This window comes from Pogoniulus pusillus, chromosome 34 (assembly GCF_015220805.1).
Source record: "Pogoniulus pusillus isolate bPogPus1 chromosome 34, bPogPus1.pri, whole genome shotgun sequence".
NCBI lineage: Eukaryota > Metazoa > Chordata > Aves > Piciformes > Lybiidae > Pogoniulus > Pogoniulus pusillus.
In genome coordinates this window covers 3,692,329-3,713,570 of record NC_087297.1, presented here as the reverse complement: position 1 = coordinate 3,713,570, position 21,242 = coordinate 3,692,329, and the positions used below count along the sequence as shown (strand labels likewise).

Here is a 21,242-nt window from a genome sequence, read left to right as displayed (position 1 = left end):
CACCTTCCACTAGATCAGGTTGCTCAAGACATCATCCTGCCCCTGTACTCGACACTGGTCAGGCCACACCTTGAATCCTATGTCCAGTTCTGGGCTCCTAAGATCAGTAGAGATGTTGAGGTGCTGGAAGGTGTCCAGGGAATGGCAGCAAGGCTGGGGAGGGGCCTGGAGCACAGCTCTGTGAAGAGAGGCTGAGGGAGCTGGGGGTGTGCAGCCTGCAGCAGAGGAGGCTCAGGGCAGAGCTCATTGCTGTCTGCAGCTCCCTGGCTGTAGCCAGGTGGGGTTGGTCTCTTCTGCCAGGCAAGCAGCACCAGAAGAAGGGGACACAGCCTCAAGCTGTGGCAGGGCAGGTCTAGGCTGGATGTTAGGAGGAAGTTGTTGGCACAGAGAGAGTGATTGGCATTGGAATGGGCTGCCCAGGTTGGTGGTGGAGTTGCCGTGCCTGGAGGTGTTCAAGAAGAGACTGGCTGAGGCACTTAGTGCCATGGTCTGGTTGATTGTCTATGGCTGGGTGCTAGGTTGGGCTGGATGAGCTTGGAGGTCTCTTCCAGCCTGGTTGATTCTATGATTCTACTTAATCTTGCCCTAAGCAGGAGGCATCCCCAGCCTTTCTGGGCAGTCTGTTCCAGAGTCTCATCACTCTTGTACTGAAAAACTTCTTCCTTAACTCCAGTCTAACCCTGCTCTCCCTCAGCTCCAAACCATTCCCCCTTGGCCTGGCTCTCGACACCCTCATGAAAAGTCCCTCTGCAGGACATCTTCAGGTACTGGAAGGCAGCTCTAAGGTGCTCCCAGAATCTTCTCCAGGCAGAACAGCCTCAGCTTTTCCAGTCTGTCCTCACAACAGAGATGTTAGAACACACTTCTCAATTTCCATTTTTTAGCAGAAACAGATCCTGAAGCTCTTTATGAAATCTGCCTCTGGCTATTCAGAATTCAGCTTTAAAGCATTACCATGAATAAAGCAAGCTCAGGTTCATTTGTCAGATGAGCACAGCACTTTCTAGGAGGCACTATCCTTGCTGAATTTAATATTTAATTGCTTTCTAATTTGCAAAAGTAAATCAGTGTCCCAGACATCAGCAGCAATCTTCAAGGTTTTATTCCACTGTAGACAGCTGAAACTGCACAGTTCAAGGGGATTTGAGGCCTGAGAAGAACGATAATGGCCTGTGGAGCTCTTCTTCTCCAGGTCTTCCTTTTGACTGCCTTACAGACCCTGAGTTATTGCTGGAGTTAGCTGCTGCCATTGCTCGGTGCCTGTAGCTAGAACTAACTAGCACTGAGTCACAGCATTGCTTCTTCCTCTGTACTCACCACTGGTCAGGCCACACCTTGAATCCCATGTCTAGTTCTGGGCTCCTCAATTCAGGAGAGATGTTGAGGTGATGGAGCATGTCCAGAGAAGGGCAGCAAGGCTGAGGAGGGGAGCACAGCCCTGTGAGGAGAGGCTGAGGGAGCTGGGGGTGTGCAGCCTGCAGCAGAGGAGGCTCAGGGCAGAGCTCATTGCTGTCTGCAGCTGCCTGCAGGGAGGCTGTAGCCAGGTGGGGTTGGGCTCTGCTGCCAGGCAAGCAGCACCAGAAGAAGGGGACACAGCCTCAAGCTGTGCCAGGGGAGGTCTAGGCTGGATGTTAGGAGGAAGTTCTTCATTGCAAGAGTGATTGGCATTGGAATGGGCTGCCCAGGGAGGTGGAGTCACTGTGCCTGGAGGTGTTCAAGAAAAGCCTGGCTGGGGCACTTAGTGCCATGGTCTGGTTGACTGGGACAGGGCTGGGTGCTAGGTTGGGCTGAATGAGCTTGGAGGTCTCTTCCAGCCTGGTTGATTCTGTGATTCTCTGAAGAAAAGAATAAGCTGACATCACTTCTGCTGGGAAGTGACAGTGTTGATGTGTTTGGAGGGGAGTGCTTCTGAGGGCTTGCAAGTCTTCCTCCCTCTGCCAGCTTGTACAGGATACTGCTGAGAAAGCCAGCCTAGATCCACTGGAAAAGATCTGCTGGAATGCACAGAGCACCTCAGGACACCCAAGGCAGGAGAGGATGAGGTGTGTTTGGTTCAGAGCATGGCTGCCCTGCCTGATGGTAGCAATGTAAAGCTTCCAGGGGCTGATAGATTGAGTCCACGTGAATTGGGACAGAAAGAGTTTGTAGTGACAGAAACCTTGCTGCCTTCTGCAGCCAGAATGACTGGAGCCAGAACTGGGGGGGGTTTCTATCACTTTCTTGAACAGATTAAGATGACCAGAGGAGTAGAGTGCACTTCTTGGTGGCCCACAGTGGCATTTGCTGGCTGACACATCTTGCATTTGATGCAAGTAACTCGCTTGCCTGACATCCCATTTGTGATTGCCTGCTGGGGTTTGAGAACTGCCCACTGTACTCACAAGGCCCAGATGCTAAACATGGCTGATACCTGCCTGCTCCTGGCCTTAGAAGGTTCTGGAGCTGGAGCAGCATAGAGCAAAAGAGTGTGCCTCCTTAAATCCTGGGAAGTGCACAGGTTCTCACCCTCTACTGCACTCCGGTGAGGCCCTACCTGGAGTGCTGTGTTCACCTCTGGAGCCCAAACATGAGGCACATGGAACTGTTGAAGAGGGTCCAGAGGAGGCCACAGAGAAGATCAGAGGGCTGGAGCACCTCCCCTGTGGGGACAGGCTGGGAGAGTTGGGGCTGTTCAGCCTGGAGAAGAGAAGGCTGTGGGGAGACCTTAGAGCAGCCTTCCAGTACCTGAAGGGAGCTACATGAGAAGAGCTGGGGAGGGACTTTGGCAAAGACACAGAGTGACAGGATGAGGGCTAGTGCTTCGAACTGGGAGAAGCTGCATTTAGATGAGCCCCTAGGAAGCACTTCTTCCCCATGAGGGTGGTGAGGCACTGGAACAGGTAGTCCAGAGCAGCTGTGAAGGCTCCAAGCCTGGAGGTGTTGAAAGCCAGGCTGGCTGGGGCTTGAGAGTCTGTTCTAACAGAGACTGGCCCTGCCCGTGGCAGGAGATTGGAACTAGATGATCTTTAAGGTCCCTTCCAGCACAAATCATTCTGTGACTCTCTATTTATGACCTGTTGGTTTTGACTTGTTCTTCCCCGTGCTGTGACCTCTTACATGGAGCTGCTACATTCATTGGTAGTAAACAGTGAGTGACTAAAGGTGAATGTGTGTGATTGGAGCACAGGCCCTGGCAGCTGAGTTGCTTCCCAGGGTGAGAGGAGGATCACTGATCCCTGCTGAGCTGCACAGCAGTGATGCTTCCTAACTCTGCTCTCTGCAGCATTTACTGCTTTTACTCTTCTCCTTAACACCTTAAGCAATCAGGTGTTGTTTATTTCCCCTCCATTTTAATGATCTCCAGGTCCCTCCCAAAGTGGTCCAGGACCTCAATATCCCAATTACCCACAAGGACAAGGCCAGCAGTATGGGGGATACAGACCCACACAGCCTGGGCCACCACAACCACCACAGCAGAGGCCTTATGGATACGACCAGGTATGGCTTCATTTGATGGGGAAGTTGTGCTTCTGACACACTCATTTGATAATCTCAGTGGGCATTTAACTAATGAATTTGAGGATGGTCTCTCTGGTCTTACGGCTTTTATTCCAGGTGAGTTACCCAGGATCATTTGTCTGGAGGTGTCATTAGTCATTTAATTGGATGGATTTGCCAAGATTTTAATGCAGTTTGGCAAAGGGAGGCCTTTCAGGCAGGAGTTTTTGGACCTTAAAAATGAAGGTGATGTGTTTCAGAGCATTCATTTCAGGTGAATGTGAGAAATGAGGTTCTTAAATCTCAGGGTAGATCATTCTTCAGTACTGCTCTGCCATAAAAATGCCTTTTTTTTCCACAAACACACATCCAGGAATCTTCCTCTCCAGCTGGAAAAGCTCTTCAGGACCTTCTCCTCAGCACCACTGAGGTCCTTCTGCTGTAGGGCTGAAGCCTGTTTTTCCTTCTAAGCAGTGTAAAGGAACACTGAGCCATGGGACAGAAGTGACCTAAAAATAACTGCTTCTTTCCTCTCACTGCCAAGACAAGCTTGAAACACACAAACAAGGATCATTAGAACTCTAGACTGGAGTTGTAGTGGAGGGCTGCTGTAAAAAACCTCTTCTATTTGAAAGATGAAACAGAGGTTTTACTTCCCCAGAAGGTACTAAGCTGTAAAAAACTAATCTTTGCAGTCTGAATCCTTCAGCCATGCCACTGAAACATGAACTGGTGCTAAAATGGAGATGAGCTAAACATACCTTATGGTCAAGCTGAGCTTCTAGGGTTTAAATAAAGTCCTCCTTTGGCAGTAGAACTTGAACTTCCATGAAGAGCTTCCCCCTTGGGAGTGAGAATAGCCACAACTGGCAATGCTTTGAAAGCAGAAGAGCTGGCTCCCTTCCTACAGAGGTGACAAAGGCCAAGGAAGAAGGACCAAACTCTTTCAGTGTGGTGCTTTGGAGAGGCAATTACTTTAGTTACTTAGCAACACCGAATTGGCAGTGGCCTCCTGCAAACGATGAGCTACAGGAAGATGCTTCACTTGTGGCAAACACAGGGTCAAAGCAAAACTTCATCTCAGTATGTTGAGTTTCTTGCCCCTTTCTCTGCAGTGCAAGTGGCTGTGACCCCCTGTAGCTAGGCTGCACTCCTCCAGTTTGTGCAGACTTCCACTGGGAAACTCAATTAGAGAAGAGCTCTCTTTCATACTGCCCATTCCCATAGGAATTGTGCTACTTAGATTCTCATCTGGCAGCTGTTCTGAAACTTCTTCCTGACTGGTGGTCATGTTGCAATGGGAAGAACTGGCTTGGCACCACAAAACTGGCATTGAAGATGCTGCCTTAACACAGGGTGGGGGTGATGGGAGTGCAGTGTGGAGCAAGTTCACTTCTTAGCTACTCCTTGTTCCTGCAAGCCTTGAGCCCAGTGGTGGAGGATCATGGTAAAGGTGTAGTGTTGATGCTTTCACCTCTGCCCTCCTGCAGCACACCATGTTCTGTCAGATGAAATAGAGAATATCAGTGAGGGTAATAATTCTGTCTGTTGAGTCTATGGAATAATTGATTCCCATAGGATCTGTTGACTCGTTCTTTGCTGTTCACTGGGATGTGCCTTGGGTTTTGAGACACATGGATCAGGCCATTCTGTGGTGTTTGATCTGTGAATGCCATTAGATAGCTCTGAAAGCAAGACAGCTTCGTGATTTACCTGGAATTTAGGTGACCTTGGCTGTGATTTTCACCATTTAGCTGGGAAGCTTTGAGTTTGTGGATGGGAATTTCACAGTTTCACAGCAAATTTCACAGCAAGTCTGTTGAATTTTCAATTATTGATCAAGTTAGGTACCTGGCTTAAAATCCATGTCAGCAGTCCTGCTTTTCCATGAAGACACAAAGGATGAAGATAAAACTGTACCACTTCATCCTATCAATTTATCATTTATTGCTGCTTGTTTCCATCTTTTGCCATCACAGTTTGGTTGCTTGGTCTTCCAGTCAGCTTTTGACACGTCAAAACCTGCTTTGTGTTCTAACTCTTTTAATTGCCACCCCTTGATCCTTTTAGTTTATCATTTATTGCTACTTCTTTCCACCCTTTACCATCATAGTTTGTTTGGTCTTCCATTGAACTTCTAACAGAGAAAAAACTGCTTTGTGTTCTAACTCTTGTAATTTCTACCCCTTAATCTTATCAGTTTATCATTTATTGCTACTTCTTTCCACCCTTTACCATCATAGTTTATTTGTTTGGTCTTCCACTGAACTTTTAACACAGAAAAATCTGTTTTGTGTTCTAACTCTTTTAATTTCTACCCCTTAATCTTATCAGTTTATCATTTATTGCTGCTTGTTTCCATCTTCTGCCATCACAGTTTGGTTGCTTGGTCTTCCAGTCAGCTTTTAACACATTAAAACCTGCTTTGTGTTCTAACTCTCTTAATTGCCACCCCTTAATCCTATCAATTTATCATTTATTGCTGCTTGCTTCACCTTTTACCATCATAATTTATTTGTTTGGTCTTCCAATGAACTTTTAACACAGAAAAAACCTGCTTTGTATTCTAACTCTTTTAATTGCCACCTCTTAATCTTATCACTTTATCATTTATTGCTACTTGTTTCCACATTTTACCATCATAGTTTATTCATTTGGTCTTACAATCAGCTTTTAACACAGACAGACCTGTTTTGTGTTCTAACTCTTTTAATTTCTACCCCTTAATCCTATCACTTTGTCATTTATTGCTACTTGTTTCCATCTTCTGCCATCACAGTTTGGTTGCTTGGTCTTCCAGTCAGCTTTTAACACATTAAAACCTGCTTTGTGTTCTAGCTCTCTTAATTTCCACCCCTTTATTTGTACTTGCTTCCACCTTTTACTATCATGATTTATTTGTTTGGTCTTCCAATGAACTTTTAACACAGAAAAAACTCCTTTGTGTTCTGACTTTTAATGTTTCCACCCCTTAATCCTATCAATTTATCATTTATTGCTATTTGTATCCACATTTTACCACCATAGTTTGTTTGTTTGTTCTTCCAATGAACTTTGAACACAGAAAAACCTCCTTTGTGTTCTGACTTTTAATATTTCCACCCCTTAATCCTATCAATTTATCATTTATTGCTATTTGTATCCACATTTTACCACCATAGTTTGTTTGTTTGTTCTTCCAGTGAACTTTTAACACAGAGAGATCTGCTTTTTCTCTTCATTTCTACCCCTTAATCCTATTAGTTCATCATTTATAGCTACTTCTTTCCACCTTTTACCATCTGCTTGGTCTTCCAATCAGCTTTTACCACAGAGAACCATAACTTGTGGACTAACTAATTGCTTTTTTTTCTCTCCTTAGGCTCAATATGGAAATTACCAGCAGTGAAAAAGCACTCACATTCCAGTAGGCACTCTCGAGTAGCAGCCATACTGTCTCCTCAAGCACTGTGGACATCTTCCTGAGATGAGAACCTCCCATTCCATCTAGCTTTGGGTGTTTGTTTTTGGACAAAATCTCCTGGCTGTTTTCTGGTCTACAGTCTTTTATGGGTTAAATCTTTGGGGAGATTGTAGGTTCTCAGAAACTTGGATTTTCCCATCTCTGCTCTAGATGGCAACATTGGACAAGAAAATACCAAGCAGAACAATTTTGCAGGGAGCTGAGAGCTGGTGTGTGGCAAACTAGACTGTTACAGACTGAAAGGTGTGAACAGCTTCTGAAGGTTATGGGGGATTGAAGAATTTTTTTCCACAGATGGTTTTCTTTTTTGTAGGGGGGGGCATAAAAGGGGAGGAGAGGGAAATGCACACTTTTTACAGCAGCAATATTTTGTATATTATGGTGGTTTGGGGTTTCTTTTGGGGGGGTTTGTTTTCATGGGGGGGAATATGCAAAGGCAGTAACACTACTCACTGGGCAGGAGGAGAAATCTGCTGTTGAAAATGGGTTAAAGGAGGTGGGGGAAATGCTAAGTGCTTGGTTCAGTCTTGAAACGGTGTACAATAATGCTAAGAGAGCATCATACATCACTGAGAGCTGCCAACGATCCCAGTCACCTCAGTGGGAACACAATTAAGGGCAGTGTGATGCAGTTGTGTGCAAAGAGGGATTTTATTAAGCTTTCCAATTTTTCTGAGTGAAGCAGTTTTGTACAAATGGTTTCTAACATAGTTTTGACAATTTGGTTTTGGTTTGGTTGTCTTTTGAGGGATGGGGAAAAAAACCATCAAGATAAAACCTTTGGGGGTTTCTTTCTCAAGTGTTTTGTCTCAGCTTTGCCAGAAGCAGGCTGCCAGCCCTCTTAATAATTGCAATAACAAAGCAAAATGACAAATGTTCATTTTACTTGGCTTGGATATGCAAAGAACTTGGAAATCAGAGGACAGGAGTGTGTTGTGTTACCTGTATTTTAACCTTTAGCTGCAGAGTTTGTATCTTATCAACCTAGCCTAGAAGCCTTTGTAAAAACCTATCTAAACTTTCCTAACTGGGAGTGAATCTCTCTTAGAAAAGAGCAAATTTTTTTCTCTGTGTCCCCCATTTTTCTTACTGCTTAACAAAGAGACCAAGGGATGGATGTTGTTTAAGACATCAAACCTGTTGATGAGGTAACTGCCACGTTTTGGGGCTGAGCTGCAGCTCGCAGGCTTGCAGCCTCGCACGGCAGGCGGGGGCAGTACCTTGAGCACCAGCAGAGTACACACCAAACAAAATCAGGTTTGAGATCATCCTCCTGTCAGATAAATCCGAGGAGATTCTGTTGTGCAGCAATATAATGCACTCAGCAATTCCTGGCAGCTTTTATACAGGACTAAAGAGTAGCCCAGGAATCAAATGATTATTATTTTGAAGTTGATGATGATCTTTTTTGGGGGGGAGGGAGGGAAAGGAGGGGAAAATGGTATCTATCATGATACTGTAGATGGAAGAGAAGATTTGCAATTTGCTCATGTTTAAAGGGAAAACTCAAAAGCCAACAAACCCCACACCAAGGTTTGAAGAGCTGTGGCATGAGGAACATTATGAGGAAGGGAATGCTTCTAGGTTCTGTGCCAATTCTTCCACCGCCGTGTACTTGGTTGCTGTTTCAAACTGTACTCCCACATCGGTTCTAACAGGAGAATAAATTATTTGTGATCTTAATTCTCTCAGTTGTTGCTTTAAATTAGATCTCCCATCACCTCTGATGGTTCTCCTGTGGAGTTTTGGGGGTCTTAAGCTTGTGGGGTTTTTTTCTCTTTGAGAGAAGCTTATTGATAGCAAAGGAAGCTGTGGTCATGAGAAGGTTTCTGTGATTCTTAGGCAAAAAAAAAATGAAACCCCAAACCTGTTTGGCTTTCTAGGACTTATCATAGAATCAAGAAGGTTGGAAGAGACCTCCAAGCTCAGCCAGTCCAACCTAGCACCCAGCTCTGGCCAATCAACCATTGTGCCCCAGCCAGGCTTGGCTTCAACACAGATTCACCGTCCCTGGAGGTGTTCAAGAAAAGACTGGATGAGGGATTTAGTGCCATGGTCTAGATGACTGGCTAGGGCTGGGTGCTAGGTTGGACTGGATGAGCTTGGAGGTCTCTTCCAACCTGCTTGATTCTGTGATACTGTGACCTCCAGGGATGGTGACTCCACCGCCTCCCTGGGCAGCCCATTCCAATGCCAATCACTCTCTCTGCCATCAACTTCCTCCTAACATCCAGCCTAGACCTGCCCTGGCACAACTTGAGACTCTGTCCCCTTCTTCTGTTGCTGGTTGCCTGGGAGAAGAGACCAACTCCACCTGGCTACAACCTCCCTTCAGGGAGCTGCAGACAGCAATGAGCTCTGCCCTGAGCCTCCTCTTCTGCAGGCTGCACACCCCCAGCTCCCTCAGCCTCTCCTCACAGGGTTTGCTTTCTAGGCCTTTCACCAGCTTGATCAACATTCTCTCGCCATAGCCAAGTTAATTAGAATTAACTGTTCAGTAATCAGTGCCTTGTGTAGGTTGTTTGTTAAGAAATTTCTTCCTCTGCAAATGAAGGTCCAGGAGGCTCTAATCAAGATGACTGAATTAGATAAATGAGTCGAGGAGGCAAAAAAAAAACCATGTTGAACCCAACCTGGTGTAGATCTGTTATCTCATTTTGAAACAAGCTCAGCTGACATTAAGAAATAATTTGTCTTGCCAGCCCATCTTCTGTTGTCTTACTTCTCCTTTTTAATGGAAACTAAAATTGCAATTTTAATAAGCAGAATTTCCTCCAGGGTTTCCCTCCTAGAGGCTGCTGCATTTGCAAGGTTTAATTGTTTTATAACGGTCCTGTTTCGTAAAACTTTTTAATTGGTGGTGACAAAAATTACCTTATTCCTCTGATACTGTGCCAGAAGAACAACTGGAGAGGAGAGAGCTCCACGTGAAAAGGAGATCTGCTGACATTCCAGATTAACAACAACAAAAAAAGAACCACTTTTCCCTTAACCAAAAACAAACAAAAAAGGAGCAATGCGCAGCAGGACCGGGATGAAACAGCAGTCACTGAATCAGAGTGTTGGAGCTTGGAAGGGACCTCTAGAGATCATCCAGTCCAATGCTCCTGCCAAAGCAGGATCACCTAGGGCAGGCCAAACAGGTGTGCATCCAGGTGGGTTTTGAGTACCGTGTGGCTAAGAGGGCCAATGGCATCCTGGGCTGGCTCAGGAGCAGTGTGGCCACCAGGAGCAGGGCAGTCCTTCTGCCCCTGTACTCAGCACTGCTCAGGACACACCTTGAGCGTTGTGTCCAGTTCTGGGCTCCTCAATTTAACACAGATGTTGAGGTGCTGGAAGGTGTCCAGAGAAGAGCAGCAAGGCTGGGGAGGGGCCTGGAGCACAGCCCTGTGAGGAGAGGCTGAGGGAGCTGGGGGTGTGCAGCCCGCTTAAGGCAGACCTCATTGCTGTCTACAACTACCTGCAGGGAGGCTGTAGCCAGGTGGGGTTGGGCTCTGCTGCCAGGCAACCAGCAACAGAACAAGGGGACACAGTCTCAAGTTGTGCCAGGGCAGGTCTAGTCTGGATGTTAGGAGGAAGTTGTTGGCAGAGAGAGTGATTGGCATTGGAATGGGCTGCCATTGGGTGGCAGGGTGGTGGTGGAGTCCCCATCCCTGGAGGTGTTTAAGAGGAGGCTGCATGAGGCACTTAGTGCTGTGAGTTAGTTAAGGAGAAGGTGTTAGGTGATAGGTTGGATTCAATGATCTCGAAGGTCTTTTCCAACCTGCTTAGTTCTGTGCTTCTGTAAAAGTCTCCAGAGAAAGACTCCACAGCCTCTCTGGGCAGCCTGCTCTGGGGCTCCAGCACCCTCACAGTGAAGGAGTTTCTCCTCATGCTGAGGTGGAGCCTCCTGTGTTCCAGCCTGAATCCATTGTTCCTTGTCCTATTCCTGGGCACCACTGCCAAGAGCCTGGCACCTTCATCCTGACACCCACCCCTCAGATATTTACAGACATTGACAGGATCCCTTCTCAGCCTTCTCCAGGGTAAGCAGCTCCAGGTCTGTCTTCACAGGAGAGAGATATTCAAGTCCCTTCATTACCCTTAAACATAAGCTTGAAGAAGCAAGCTCTTCATTCATCCAAAGGACACCTTCCTCAAAAGGATGAGGCAGTGCCAGGCAAGGTTCATTATTACATAAACCCCAAAGTGGTCTGACCTTGGGCATTTGGCACAGGAGAAAGACCTGAGAGGGATCTGAGCCAGCAAATCAGATGTGCCAAGAAACTGTACTAATGCTCAAAGAGTGAAAGGTGGAGATCATCAGTGTTGGATGAGCATGAGCCAGGGTGTGCCCAGGAGTGCCACCAGCATCCTGGCCTGGTCAGTGTTAGTGTGAGCAGCAGGAGCAGGGCAGTGATTCCAAGCTGCTGAGGACACACCTTGAATCCTGGGTTCAGTTTTGGGCTTCTCACTCCCAAGAAGGTCATTGAGATGCTGGAGCAGGTATAGAGAAGGGCAAGAAGACTGGAGAAGGGTCTGGAGAACAGCTCTGGTGAGGGGCAGCTGAGGGACCTGGGCTTACTGTGTAGAAGAGGAGGCTGAGGAGAGACTTCATTGCTCTCTACGATGGTTACATCCAGGTGGGGGTTGGTCTCTTCTCCCAAGTGACCGAGAGCAAATAGCCTCAAGTTCCACCAGGGGAGCTTAAAGTTGCACAGAGAAGAAACTTCTTCCCTGAAAAGATTCTCAAAGGCTGGCACAGGCTGCCCAGGGAGGTGGCTGAATCCCCATCCCTGGAGAGGTTTAAAAGCTGCAGAGATGCAGTGTTGAGGGCTATGGTTTAGCAGCAGGCTTGGTGGAGTTAGAGCATGGCTGGACTGGATGATCTTAAGGGGCTTTGCCAACTGAACTGATTCTGTGCTTCTCTATCAGCCTGTAGATTAAAACCCAGGGCTGCTGCTTTACCCATTTCCCTCTCCACTTCAGCAGCTTGCTTTGGGCTCATTTCCTAGGGTTTCAGCCTTCTATTTCTTGGTGCAGCAGCTGTTGCCTGTGTAGGTAAATCAGCAACTCTTAAACTTCTGCAGGGCTTCTGGCTGCATCCCACCTGCTGTGTAACAGTTTCTCTTCCTTTTGTAGTCTTAAGTATTCTTTTTGGGGGATCTCAAATCTGCTTTTATTTTGCTTTTAAATCACATTTAAATGCTTCAAGCATCCTCTGTGCTAAGGGCTGTAGAGGTAGGAGGATGGGTTTGTGCTGAAGTCTTTGCCCCTCTTTAATCAGGAGGATTTCCTTGAAGTTAAAAAAAAAAAACTAAATTGCTTTAGAGATGCAATTTTGGCCCTGAGGAGGGAAGCAGGACTGGTTTGCAGGGAGGTGCATTGATCCTGCTCCACAAAGTGCCTTGTTTGCTTGCTCGTGGTGCAGCATTCTGAAGTCACAGTAAGACACTATCATCAGGGCTGGAAGAGACCTCACAGATCATCAAGTCCAACCCTTTACCACAGAGCTCAAGGCCAGACCATGGCACCAAGTGCCACGTCCAGTCCTGCCTTGAGCAGCTCCAGGGACGGCGACTCCACCACCTCCCCGGGCAGCCCATTCCAGTGTCCAATGACTCTCTCAGGGAAGAACTTTCTCCTCACCTCCAGCCTAAATCTCCCCTGGCACAGCCTGAGGCTGTGTCCTCTTGTTCTGGTGCTGGCCACCTGAGAGAAAAGAGCAACCTCCTCCTGGCCACAACCTCCCCTCAGGTAATTGCAGACAGCAATAAGGTCACCCCTGAGCCTCCTCTTCTCCAGGCTAACCAATCCCAGCTCCCTCAGCCTCTCCTCGTAGGGCTGTGCTCAAGGCCTCTCCCCAGCCTCGTTGCCCTTCTCTGGACACGCTCAAGCATCTCAATGTCCCTCCTAAACTGGGGGGCCCAGAACTGAACACAGCACTCAAGGTGTGGTCTAACCAGTGCAGAGTACAGGGGCAGAATGACCTCCCTGCTCCTGCTGGCCACACCATTCCTGATGCAGGCCAGGATGCCACTGGCTCTCTTGGCCACCTGGGCACACTGCTGGCTCATGTTCAGGTGGGTATCAATCAGCACCCCCAGATCCTTCTCTGTCTGGCTACTCCCCACTCCATTTCATTTCCAACACAGAACCTGCTCCTGCCTTCTGTGAGCAATTCACACAGCAGGGAAGGAAACAGAAGGAAGAGCAAACCATGAGCCTGAGGATTGCAAAGTCACCAGCTTGGAATCACAGATCACTTGGGTTGGAAAAGCCCTTTGAGAGCACTGAGTCCAACCATTCTCCAACTCTTGTCAAGGCTGGTGCTAAACCATGGCCCTCAGCACCCACATCTCTGTCCAGCTCTGGAGCCACTATTACATTCGAGAGTGATATGAAGGTGCTGGAAGGTGTCCAGAGAAGGACCACGAGGATGCTCAGAGGGCTGGAGCTGCTCTCTTGTGAGGACAGGCTGAAAGAGTTGGGGCTGTGCAGGCTGCAGAAGAGGAGGCTTCCAGGTGACCTTCTTGTGGCCTTCCAGGATCTGAAGGGGAGGGACTTTTTAGGCTGTCAGGTAGTGATAGGACTGGGGGGAATGGAACAAAACTGGAAATGGGGAGATTCAGATTGGATGTTAGGAAGTTCTTCCCTATGAGGGTGGTGAGAGGCTGGAATGGGTTGCCCAGGGAGATAGTGGAAGCCTCATCCATGGAGGTGTTTAAGGCCAGGCTGGATGAGGCTCTGAGCAACCTTATCATAGGCTCACAGGATGTCAGGGGTTGGAAGGGAGCCAGAGATCATCCAGTCCAACCCCCCTGCCAGAGCAGGACCACACAATCTAGCTCAGGGCACACAGGAACACATCCAGACAGGCTTGGAAAGGCTTCAGAGAAGGAGACTCCACAACCTCTCTGGGCAGCCTGTGCCAGGGCTCTGGGACCCTTACAGCCAAGAAGTTCCCCTTGTGTTGAGCTGGAACCTCCTGTGCTGCAGCTTCCATCCATTGCTGCTTGTCCCATCCCAGGGAGCAGTGAGCAGAGCCTGTCCCCCACTCCTCAGATAGTTATAGACATTGATTAGATCCCCTCTCAGTCTTCTCCAGACTAAACAGCCCCAGGTCCCTCAGCCTCTTCTCATCCCCTCCAGTCCTCTCATCACCCTCGTAGCCCTGCCCTGGACCCTCTCCAGCAGACCCCTGTCCCTCTTGAACTGGGCAGCCCAAAACTGAATGCAGAGCCAGTGGTGGCTCCTGTCCAGCTTCTCATCCACCAGCATCCCCAAGCCCTTTTCTGCAGAGCTGCTCTCCATCATCCTCCAGCCTGCATTGATATTGAGGGGCAGCACCTTGCACTTTGCCTTACTGAACCCCATGGGACTCTCCTCAGCCCAGCCTGCCCAGGTCCCTGTGGCTGGCACCCATCCCATCCTGCAGGCTTACCAACCACACCACTCAGCTTGGTGCCATCTGCAGACCTGCTGAGGGTGCCTCAGTCTCTCTGTCAGTGTCATTGATGAAGAGATTGAGCATCTCTGGTCCCAGTGCAGGCTCCTGAGGGACACCACTTGTCACCTGCCTGTGTCTTGCCATCAAGCTGAGGCCACTGCCCTGAGGCTTAGGTAGGGATAACCAGTTCCACAAGTACCTGCTGAGGAAGCCTTCCTTAGCTACTTGTAGCTTTCCTGTAGCTGTAGCCACCCCTGTTCTAGGATCAAGGGCCAGGTAAAATAACAGCAATAATAATGATGATGACCAGAGTCTGCATTTGTTATTTTAGTGCCCCTATCAGACCAATTTCGGGCAGGAGGAAAGGAAGTGGGAACATTAGAGGTAGGTTCTTGGTGGGGATTATTATCCCCAGCTGACTACTGCCCAGAGGTGGATAAGGAGAGGTGATGGTGGGGAGCATCTCAGAGGGGAACAACATGTATTGATGGTGTTTATCAAACACACTGAGCTGACCACAAGATCCAAAGGAGGATATTGGCTTGTTGTGGGCTCAGATCCAACGCAGACTACACCTGCAGCAGTGCTGAGGGAGCCAGGAGCTTCCAGCAAAGGGGCTGGTGGGGAGGCAGTAAATGGCACCTGCCAGCTGCCACATCCCATGGAAAGGGATGCTGGGAAACCAGCAGGTGAAGCTCTCACTCTGAGCTCTCCCTACAACTCCTTTCTCACTGCAGAAAACATCTTTACTTTAAGGCTTGCCTATGCAGATCCATGTTGTTATGGTTCAGTCATTTTCAGTCCAACCTCCCTGCAACAGCAGGACCACACAATCCAGCTCAGGGCACACAGGAACACATCCAGACAGGCCTGGAAAGGCTCCAGAGAAGGAGACTCCACAACCTCTCTGGGCAGCCTGTGCCAGGGCTCTGGGACCCCTACAGTAAAGAAGTTCTCCCTTGTGTTGAGCTGCAACCTCCTGTGCTGCAGCTTCCATCCACTGCTGCTTGTCCTATCCCAGGGAGCAGTGAGCAGAGCCTGTGCCCCCCTCCTGACCCCCAGCCCTCAGAGAGTTATAAACATTGATTCAATCCCCTCTCAGTCTTCTCTTCTCCACACTAAGCAGCCCCAGGTCCCTCAGTCTCTCCTTACCAGGCAGTGCTCCAGTCCCATCATCATCCTCATAGCCCTCTGCTGGACCCTCTGCAGCAGATCTCTGTCTCTCTTCAACTGGGGAGCCCAAAACTGGACACAGTATTCAAGATGAGGTCTCAGCAGGGCAGAGTCAAGGGGGAGCAGAATCAGCCTTGATCTGCTGGACACTCTCTGCTTAATGCCCCCCAGGATCCCATTGCCCTCTTGGCCACAGGGACACATTGCTGTGCCAGGGGTAACTCATTGGATGCAGCTAACTCCTGAGATCACTTGTGAGCTTGAGTGCTTCAAACCCTGCCCATTGGAGCTCTGTCCTCATTCCCACATAAACAGGACCATTTTGCAAACATGATCTGCTATGAATTACCCCCTCCTGGCACCAGAAGTCAGGATTTCCTGCTGCAGCCCACTGATGTAAAATGCATTAGTGACAATGTTGGCTCCAAGGGGTTAGGTTCTCTAAAGAAACCCAGCAAAGTTCTTTTTGTTTTCATTCACAGCTCTCCCAGCCTCTTCTGAAGGGGCTGATTTCTCCAAGAAGGGGAAAAAAACCCCAACCAAAGCCTAAATTAAAGAAGGGTAAAATCATCCTTAGCACAACAGGAGCCAGCAGTGTGCACTTGCAGCCCAGGGAGCCAAGCAGAGCCTGGGCTGCAGCAGCAGCAGTGTGGCCAGCAGGGCCAGGGAGGGGATTCTCCCCCTCTGCTCTGCTCTGCTGAGACCCCACCTGGAGTGCTGCATCCAGCTCTGGAGCCCCTGGGACAAGAGGGCTGTGGAGATGCTGGAGTGTGTCCAGAGCAGGGCCAGGAGGATGCTCAGAGGCTGCAGCAGCTCTGCTGTGAGCACAGACTGAAAGAGTTGGGGCTGTGCAGGCTGGAGCAGAGGAGGCTCCCAGGTGACCTTCTTGTGGCCTTCCAGGATCTGAAGGGGGCTACAAAAAAGCTGGGGAGGGACTTTTGAGGCTGTGAGGGAGTGCCAGGAGTGGGGGGAATGGAGCAAAGCTGGAGGTGGGGAGGGTGAGGCTGGAGGTGAGGAGGAAGTTGTTGAGCAGGAGAGTGGTGAGAGGCTGGAATGGGTTGCCCAGGGAGGTGGTTGAGGCCCCATGGCTGGAGGTGTTTGAGGCCAGGCTGGCTGAGGCTGTGTGCAGCCTGCTCTAGGGTAGGGTGTCCCTGGGCATGGCAGGGGGGTTGGAACTGGCTGCTCCTTGTGCTCCCTTCCAACTCTGACTGGCTCTATAAAAGCTCAGGGAGGGATGAGTGAGCTTCTGTCTACTCCATTTTTTTTTCTTAGTCTGAAAAGACAAAATCAAAGCAGAAGTTTGCTGTGCAGAGTCAGTGTTCCCTGCCCCCCACACTTAAGAACATCACTCAGCCTAGACTCAGCTGAGCTGGAAATTGAATGAAGCTTTACACTTACAGCTTAGCACAAGATACCAGCAGGTATTTGCAATGTATACAGCCAGAGACAGGAATACACAAGTTAAAAGTGATACAGAAACACAGCAGCCCTCCCAGAAACCAGAGTCCCCAGGAGGGGCTCCCAACCACCCTTCCACCTCCTTTCCACCTCTCTACCTTACCCCAGCCTCTGTCTTATGTTCAAGGTGATTTTGGAGGGTCAGCCAGGGGGGTTAGGAAGCAGAAGGATTAGTTACACAGACAGCAGGTTAGGTTAGAGACAGAAATGCAGCCCCAAGGACAGAGAGCAAACAACTCTGTTATTGATGGTTGAGTTCTTGTTCTTACACACCTCAGCAAGCCTATGAGTGCAGCAGACATCAGCACTGGCTCCTTTTCACAGCCTACAGCCCAATTCTCCTCACCAAAACATCCCAGCTGGGCTCAAACTAGCAGAGTAGACAATCCCATGAGACCTCTCCTGAACCCCACCAGCTCTGGAACACAACCATCCTGAAGGGTCAGACCCTGCAGCCTGCTGCACCTCAGGGCTGCAGAAGGAGCTGTGGCAGAGCTGTGCTGCTCCAGGAGCAGCCCTTCCACCCTGGCAGCCTCCCTCTGGCACCTTCCTTCTGCTCTCTGCTGCTCTGCAGCAGTGTCTACGTTGCTCAGCTGCAGGGGAGCAGCAGGCTGGCTGGCAGCAGATTTCCTGATGGCTTTTTAAGGACAACATTAATATCCTTTATAGTCATCTTCATCATCCTCTCTGACAGAAAGTGCAGAAGAGGGAAGTGTCTTCCAAGAGATTGACTCTGCCTTGTTTGTGGCTTCCCCCTCTTAATTAGGAAAGCAGAGGCACTTCTGAAACCTACCTCGCAGGGAGCTGGGCAGGTTTAGAAGCCCCAGGACGTCTATCAGCTCCTAACTCAGCTGCCCCAGCCCCCAGCCAAGCCTTGCCTGACTTCCAAAAGAGGCTCTAAATCCTAGGGCAGCTGTGCAGCACATCCTCTGCTGGCTGCAGCCAAGGAGAGAGGGGCAACAAAGCTGGCAAAGGGTCTGGAGGGCAGGGATGGAGGGCAGCAGCTGAAGGAAATGGAAGAAGAGGAGGCTAAGGAGAGGACTTGTTGCTCCCTGCAACTCCATGAAAAGAGGTTGGACCCAGGTGGGAGTTGGTCTCTTCTCCCAGGTAATAAGAGGAAATGGCCTCAAGCTGCACCAGGGGAGGTTTAGTTTGGACTTTGGGAAAGACTCCCCCTGGAAGGGAGTTGCTTGAATGAGTTCAGCACAGAGCCACAAAGCTCCTGCAGGGCGTGGAACATCTCCCTTAAGAGGACAGGCTGAGGGGGCTGGGAGCTTGGAGGAGCCTTGATTGGCCAGGGCTGGATGCTAGGTTGGGCTGGATGAGCTTGGAGGTCTCTTCCAACCTGCTTGACTCTATGACTCTATTCATGAAAGGTGACTTTGGCCATGTTGGTAAAGCTGTGCAAGGCAGCAGCAGGAGGACTGGGCCAGGCTCTGCTCAGGGATGCCCAGGGACAGGACAAGGGGAAATGGGTGCAAGCTGGAGCAGAGGAGGTGCCACAGGAACAAAAGGAGAAAGGTTTTCACCCTGAGAGTGACAGAGCCCTGCAGCAGGCTGCACAGAGAGGTTGTGGAGCACAGAATCACCCAATGTGATTGAAGATCTTTGATCACATTGGGTGATTCTGTGCTCCACGACCTGCCTGGAGGTGTTCAATGCCAGGTTGGATGAGTCCTTGAGCAACCTGGGCTGGCAGAAGGTTGCAGTTGGATGATCTTTAAGGTTCCTTCCAAACCCTGGAGAGTTACTGGAGAGGTGAGCTGGATAATGACATAGAATCATAGAATCAAACAGGTTGGAAGAGAGCTCCAAGCTCATCCAGCCCAACCTAGCACCCAGCCCTGGCCAAAAAAACAGACCATGGCACTAAGTGCCTCAGCCAGGCTTGGCTTCAACACCTCCAGGCACAGCCACTCCACCACCTCCCTGGGCAGCCCATTCCAATGCCAATCACTCTCTCTGACAACAACTTCCTCCTAACATCCAGCCTAGACCTGCCCTGGCACAGCTTGAGACTGTGTCCCCTTCTTCTGTTGCTGGGTGCCTGGCAGCAGAGCCCAACCCCACCTGGCTACAGCCTCCCTGCAGGCAGCTGCAGGCAGCAATGAGCTCTGCCCTGAGCCTCCTCTGCTGCAGGCTGCACACCCCCAGCTCCCTCAGCCTCTCCTCACAGGGCTGTGCTCCAGGCCCCTCCCCAGCCTTGCTGCCCTTCTCTCAACACCTTCCAGTATCCATGCTTTAGCTCCAGCCTTGGCAGAGTTAGAGAAGGGTTGGACTGGAGGAGTTTCAAGGCCTTTTCCCACCCTACCAATTCTGTGATTCTCTGCTACTCCTTAGCTTGGAGAAAAATAAAAGCTAGGAGTTGGGAAAGCCATTACAGGAGGGATTCATTTCAGTTTGTGGAGGTTAGACAAGCCTTGCCCTGACTGCTCTTGCTCTCCAGGAGGCTAAGTGGTTATCTTCAACGTGAGGGAGTCTCAACAGGTGCAGCCAGGTAATAGCAAGGATCTGGTGCAGATGTTAAAGCACAAAGAAAGCCAGTCCTGGCCTTGCCAGAGGTAGGAGTTTTCTTTTACCTGACCAGATTTGCTGCAGCAATAGTTGCAGTTTCAGCACTTTTCCCTCCAAGAAGGAGGACTTCTCTTCTGCAGACTCAAGCTCACCATCTGCACATTGCTTCCCCTTGCTCAGTCTGAATTTGCTGCTCCTGAGTGCCAGACAGCTGACTGCAGGGGGAATCTGGCAAGCCTCCTCCTCCTCCTGATGGGTGAAGTAGCATGTCTGACTGCACCTGATGGCAAGCCTGATGCTTTGATAGATGGAGATGCTTAGTGCCAGTTTCAGAGGTGGTACAGGGATCCAAGCCTCTACAGCCTCCTGGAACTCAGAGAGTGCCTCAGTCTCTCCGTGCTTGACCTCACTTGCCTGTGCCAGTGCTCTGGGACCCTTCCAGTCAAGAAGTTCCCCCTTGTGCTGAGCTGGAACCTCCTGTGCTGCAGCTTCCATCCATTGCTCCTTGTCCTAGCCCAGGGAGCAGTGAGCAGAGCCTGTCCCCCCCTCCTGACCCCCAGCCCTCAGATAGTTATAGACATCGATCAAATCCCCTCTCAGTCTTCTCCTCTCCAGACTAAGCAGCCCCAGGCCCCTCAGCCTCTCCTCACCAGGCAGTGCTCCAGTCCCCTCATCATCCTCATAGCCCTCTGCTGAACTCTCTCCAGCAGATCCCTGTCCCTCTTCAAATGGGAAGCCCCAAAGTGCAGGCAGCCCCCAAGCCCAGGTGGAGGTCTCATCCCTGGTGAATGGTGGAGGTGCTGCTGCTGTGGGAACACCACAGAAATACAGAATGGTAGTGGCTGGAAGGGACCTCTGGAGATCAGCACACAAGGGGGAACTTCTTGGCTGTCAGGATCCCAGAGCCCTGGCACAGGCTGCCCTGAGAGGTTGTGGAATCTCCTTCTCTGGAGCCTTTCCAGGCCTGTCTGGATGTGTTCCTGTGTGCCCTGAGCTAGATTGTGTGGTCCTGCTCTGGCAGGGGGGGGGGTTGGACTGGATGAGCTCTTTGGGTCCCTTCCAACCCCTGATGTCCTGTGAGCCTGTGATGCTGTGGTCAAGTTCAACCACCCTGCTAAAGCAGGATCACCTGCAGCAGCCACCCAGGATCACAATCTCCAGGCAAGTTTGGAAGGTCTCCAGAGAAGGAGACTGCACAGCCTCTCTGGGCAGCCTGCTGCAGTGCAGGTGAAAGGAGATGAGGAGTGTGCAGGGAAAGGTTTCAAGGGGCAAAGAGAGCACAAGAAAGAAATGACAACACTTGGCATTGCCAGTGGTGCCAGAGTGTCTCCTTTTGCTGTGCTGCTGCACAGGGCAGAGCAGAGCTCCACAGGTTTATTATCAGAGAGGAGAAGGCTGAGAGGAGATCTGATCAAGGTGTACAAGTATCTGAGGGGTGAGGGTCAAGTGGCTGGGGCCAGGCTCTTTTGGGTGGTCAGCAGCAATAAGGCAAGGAGCAGCAGCTACAAACTGGAACAGAGAAGGTTTCAGGTCAACATGAGGAGAAACTTCTTTCCAGTGATGGTGACAGAGCCCTGGAGCAGGCTGCCCAGAGAGGTTGTGGAGTCTCCTTCTCTGGAGACTTTCCAAACCCACCTGGCTGCATCCCTGTGTGAACTGCCCTGGGTGATGCTGCTTGGCAGGGAAGTTGGACTGGATGATCTCTGGGGGTCCCTGCCAACCTCTAAT

General features: G+C 49.9%; 1 protein-coding gene across 4 annotated transcripts in view; it reads left to right on the top strand.

The window, feature by feature from the left end:
* Positions 1–8,623, top strand: part of SS18 (SS18 subunit of BAF chromatin remodeling complex) — a 57,961-nt gene extending 49,338 nt beyond the window's left edge. For all 4 annotated transcript variants that reach the window (XM_064170491.1, XM_064170488.1, XM_064170490.1 and 1 more), the window contains 2 exons: positions 3,344–3,477; positions 6,839–8,623. In XM_064170491.1, the coding sequence (XP_064026561.1) occupies positions 3,344–3,477; positions 6,839–6,865 (161 nt within the window). In that variant the 3' untranslated portion in view covers positions 6,866–8,623. The remainder of the gene's footprint in view (positions 1–3,343; positions 3,478–6,838) is intronic.
* The last annotated feature ends 12,619 nt before the right edge of the window (positions 8,624–21,242 follow it).